Source organism: Perca fluviatilis, chromosome 5 (assembly GCF_010015445.1).
Source record: "Perca fluviatilis chromosome 5, GENO_Pfluv_1.0, whole genome shotgun sequence".
Lineage (NCBI taxonomy): Eukaryota > Metazoa > Chordata > Actinopteri > Perciformes > Percidae > Perca > Perca fluviatilis.
Window position 1 is genome coordinate 40061240 of NC_053116.1, and position 5000 is coordinate 40066239.

The 5000-nt window shown below is 43.8% G+C and overlaps 2 protein-coding genes across 3 annotated transcripts in view; one reads left to right on the plus strand and one right to left on the minus strand.

Moving 5' to 3' along the window:
• kcnd1 (potassium voltage-gated channel, Shal-related subfamily, member 1) overlaps positions 1 to 5000 on the plus strand; it is a 1001373-nt gene that overhangs the window by 643908 nt on the left and 352465 nt on the right. The window lies entirely within an intron of this gene.
• Positions 1 to 5000, minus strand: part of gripap1 (GRIP1 associated protein 1) — a 92869-nt gene that overhangs the window by 21255 nt on the left and 66614 nt on the right. For both annotated transcript variants that reach the window (XM_039799936.1, XM_039799937.1), the window contains exons 21-23: positions 1884 to 1979; positions 1405 to 1461; positions 1046 to 1145 (exon numbers count right to left, since the gene is read on the minus strand). In XM_039799936.1, the coding sequence (XP_039655870.1) occupies positions 1046 to 1145; positions 1405 to 1461; positions 1884 to 1979 (253 nt within the window). The remainder of the gene's footprint in view (positions 1 to 1045; positions 1146 to 1404; positions 1462 to 1883; positions 1980 to 5000) is intronic.

Consider the following 5000-nt stretch of genomic DNA (forward strand, 5'->3'; position numbering starts at 1 on the left):
AGGTGTGTGTTAGTAGTGTAGCTGTAGCCTCAGGGTAAAGGTGTGTGTTAGTAGTGTAGCTGTAGCCTCAGGGTAAAGGTGTGTGCTAGTAGTTTAGCTGTAGCCTCAGGGTAAAGGTGTGTGTGTTAGTAGTGTAGCTGTAGCCTCAGGGTAAAGGTGTGTGCTAGTAGTGTAGCTGTAGCCTCAGGGGTAAAGGTGTGTGTTAGTAGTATAGCTGTAGCATCAGGGGTAAGGTGTGTGTTAGTAGTGTAGCTGTAGCCTCAGGGTAAAGGTGTGTGTTAGTAGTGTAGCTGTAGCCTCAGGGTAAAGGTGTGTGTTAGTAGTGTAGCTGTAGCCTCAGGGTAAAGGTGTGTGCTAGTAGTGTAGCTGTAGCCTCAGGGTAAAGGTGTGTGTTAGTAGTGTAGCTGTAGCCTCAGGGTAAAGGTGTGTGTTAGTAGTGTAGCTGTAGCCTCAGGGTAAAGGTGTGTGTTAGTAGTGTAGCTGTAGCCTCAGGGTAAAGGTGTGTGTTAGTAGTGTAGCTGTAGCCTCAGGGTAAAGGTGTGTGTTAGTAGTGTAGCTGTAGCCTCAGGGTAAAGGTGTGTGCTAGTAGTGTAGCTGTAGCCTCAGGGTAAAGGTGTGTGTTAGTAGTGTAGCTGTAGCCTCAGGGTAAAGGTGTGTGCTAGTAGTGTAGCTGTAGCCTCAGGGTAAAGGTGTGTGCTAGTAGTGTAGCTGTAGCCTCAGGGTAAAGGTGTGTGCTAGTAGTGTAGCTGTAGCCTCAGGGTAAAGGTGTGTGTTCGTAGTATAGCTGTAGCCTCAGGGTAAAGGTGTGTGTTAGTAGTGTAGCTGTAGCCTCAGGGTAAAGGTGTGTGTTAGTAGTGTAGCTGTAGCCTCAGGGTAAAGGTGTGTGTTAGTAGTGTAGCTGTAGCCTCAGGGTAAAGGTGTGTGTTAGTAGTGTAGCTGTAGCCTCAGGGTAAAGGTGTGTGTTAGTAGTGTAGCTGTAGCCTCAGGGTAAAGGTGTGTGTTAGTAGTGTAGCTGTAGCCTCAGGGTAAAGGTGTGTGTTTGTACCGGTCCTGGTCTTGCTGTTGGTCAGAATCTCCTGGAGTCTCTCCTGCAGTTTGTCGGCTCTTTTCCTCTCCAGCTGCAGCTGCCGCTTCAAGTCCTTCAGCTGCACACACACACACACACACACACACACACACACACACACACAGTCAGAGATTTATTTCTAATTAGAATTTTTTATTATTATGCATAGCTGCTCTTTAAGTACTCTGCAAAATACATTCTCTCTCTCTCTCATATCTATTCGAATTTCAAATTCTACACTTTCTGTGCATCCCCCCATCTGTCTGTCTGTCTGTGTCTCTGTCGGTCTGCCTGAGTCTCTGTCTGTCTGTCTGTCTGTCTGTCTGTCTGTCACTCACCGCTGCACTTCCCTTCTTCTCTAAAATCCTCTGCCCGTCCACGGTGTCCTTGATCTCCTAAGAGAACAGAAACAGATGAACGGAGGTTAAAGATGCGAAGAATAAAACAGGAACAATTTCACAAAAGCAAAAAAAAAAAAAAGGGATTTTGATGTCTCTCAGCTGATGAAGCTTTTTATTTTGAAATAGGACCATACCAGGGATTTAGCATATTTTACTTTCCTTTTTTTAGAAAATGTAGAGTTTAAGTGGTTGAATGTAATCAAGTACAAGTGTATTCATGTATCCCCTTTCTGGAGCAGATATCACAATAAAAGATAGGAAAATGAAGGAAATGAAGGGAGCAACAGCCGAGCTGCTTTTAAAATGGCTCCACAAATTTGAGCAGAGATCTGAGAAGGTTAGGGGGGTCTCCTAAGCCTGGTCAGACCATCAGACTGATCTATGATCCACAGCACGCAGTCAGGACGTGCTGCTACCTGTTGGAGTTTCCTGATGCTGTCGTTGAGTTCTTCCTTCTGTTTCTCCACCTCCACCAGCTGCTGCTGCACCCCCTCCACCTCACACTGCTTCTCCTGCAGGACAGAGACACACAGACACACACACACAGACAGAGACACACAGACACAGACACACACACACACACAAACACAGACAGAAAGAGACACACAGACACAGAGACAAACGCACAGAGAGACACACACACACACACACACACACAGAGAGACAGAGACACACACACAGAGACGCATACACAGAGACACACAGACACACACACACACAGACACAGTCTTAAAGATCTTATTTGAGAAACTGGATTTGTGTGCAGTCTGAACGTAGCCTCCATCTTTCCGACCCTAATCTCAATCCTAGAGTCCTGATTCCAGCCGCAAATAAGAATTCAAATTAATCTTTATAAGAACGACAGCACCTGGAAACCATCAGAACCGTTACACACTGAACAGAGGGATATATATATCTATATCAACGTCAATGTTATTTATATATTTCATTACAAGTAAACCCAACGACATTAAAAACAGCATACACATTAAAACAAAGCATGGATAGAAAGAAGAAATCAATAAACACAACATACTAGTGCAAACATACAAATTCGCACACACACACACACACACACACACGCACGCACGCATACACACACACGCACACACACACACACACACCTACAGAGACACACACGCATGCGCACGCATACACACACACACACACACACACACACACACACACACACAGACACCTACAGACACACACACAACACACACACACACACACACACACACACACACACACACACACACACACACACACACACACACACACACACACACACACACACACACACACACACACACACACACACACACACACACGCACACACAGAAGAGATAAAACCAGTGACCCTTCTCAGAAACCTTGCTTCCTCGGCTCTCCTAGTGTAAGAAAATATTTTAAAAGCCACATCTCCACCTCGGGTGATGCTCTTAATCAAGCTGACTGAGGGATTAATTTAGAAAAACTACATTTAATTCCCTGCCCAATCTTCTGCAGTTAATTTATTTGACTATAATCTACACACAACACCCCCCCCAGGCAGCAGCCACCCACCTGACGGAGAAAAACAACTTGTAATTGTGCAGGAGAACAACAGTCTGTTAATTCCCTGTAATGTCACACACAATTTAGAAGGTAACTACCGTTGTTTCCAACCTGAGCCCTGTGTTCCTATGTGTTCCTATGTGTTTCTGTGTGTTTCTGTGTCTCAGTGACTGATGGGAACAACAACCTCTGACGCTGGTCCAGTATTAAGAGAGATCGCTGCAGTCGGCAGCGGAGAAACAAGCTGTAATTTAAGTTAATAGTAATTGCCCAGCTTGTATTTACCTTCACTAAAAGTTCTGTTGTTGCTGCTGACAGACTCAGATTATTATTCTAAGTGTCTGACAACATTATGGGATGGATCCCTACAGAGATAGACCTTTTAGTTAAAGAGTAAGATCCTTTTTTTAAACATAAAAACATCTGTGAAATTGCGTTTGCTAAACCCACCAGACTCCATGTAAATAATCACTGATTTTAGCATCATAAAATACACTTCATTCAAAGTCAGACAGAAACAGAATAAAACTATGAAAAGCTGTTTTGAGTCGTCTTTCCACTTTTCCAACCATCACAACTCTAGATTTGGTTGAAATAAACACATAGTTTACTGATTTACATGTGACAACATGCTGGCTCTATACACGCTAAAAGTAATGCTTTTTTAAATGGAGTCTGGTGGGTTTAGTGCTAGCAACTTCAGAGCTGTTTCTGGTTGAACAGAAAGGTCTTAAAGAGGTTTTAAAGGTCTATCTCTGTAGGGATCCTTTCCATAATGTTATCAGACACTTAGAATAATAATCTGAGTCTGTCAGTGGCTAAACAAGCACTTTTGTGAAGGTAAATGCACTTTTCACCAAGGCAAATTCACTCAGGTGTAACTTACTGTGGCAATAAACTCCTTTCTGATTCTGGTGAGTATATTTAACGCACCCTGCAGTTTGACAGGAAACAACTCAACCCCCGACCTGCCCGCTAATTAGACTTCCTCCATCATTAATTAACTTTTCCTATTAAGTTTCCTCGTTATGGCCGTTATCCAGGAGATAAAACGCACACAGACACACACACACACACACACACACACACACACACACAGTAATCAGTGACGGCCAGTTTCTGGAGTCCTCCAGGGAGAAACAGTTGCCTCAGAGCACCACAGAATCAGCCGGGTTATCTGATTGGCTGAAAGTACTTGTACTTGTTACAGCCACTCTGACATATCCCATGATGCACTGCAAGTTGGGCTTTATTGGTTCGTTATCAAACTCCGATGATAACGAAGGAAAGTGCTTCCTTTAGGACATTTTCATTTCACTTGTTTGGAAATAATAATAGGTTTCTTCGTGTATTGTGTGCTCTGTAATCGTCTGTAGAGTCCAGTATAAAACTCTTCTTTTCTTTTACAAGTTGAACTTAAGAGACCTTTGGAGGTATTTTATGCTTTCTTTCTCACTGGATCAGTTTTATAGCCTGGTGAGAGCGTCCTGATCTGGCGAGTTCCAGTTTTCCACTGCCAGATCAGTCCGGCATCTTGAGATGAGAGAAAATTTGGAGCCGTTCTCCAAACGACCGACCAATCAGCGTTGAGTTTTGAGGCGGGTTTAGGTGTGACGCTAACGAGAAGCGACTGTTCGGTCTGAACAACGTGGCGGCTTCCACGGGTGAGATGAGCGTAGCTATCGCAGCGAGTTTTATCTGAATTAGAAAGTATTCCTTCATTGAAAGAAGAGCAACAAAAAAAAAAACACACTGGAGGCTTTCCTCAGAGGAAAAGATGTTGCTGCTCTTCTTCCCTGAAAGAACCAAGCAGACCTGACTCGCTGCACCATCCAGATCTTCTTTATAATTTGACATTTTCAGCGTTTTCTAGCTTAAAGGTGCCCTAGCTGCCACACATATGTCATGACTTTGTGGTGATGTCTGAAGGTCTACCATGGACCCTGTAACCTTGGTTACCTTGTTTCAAGCCATTC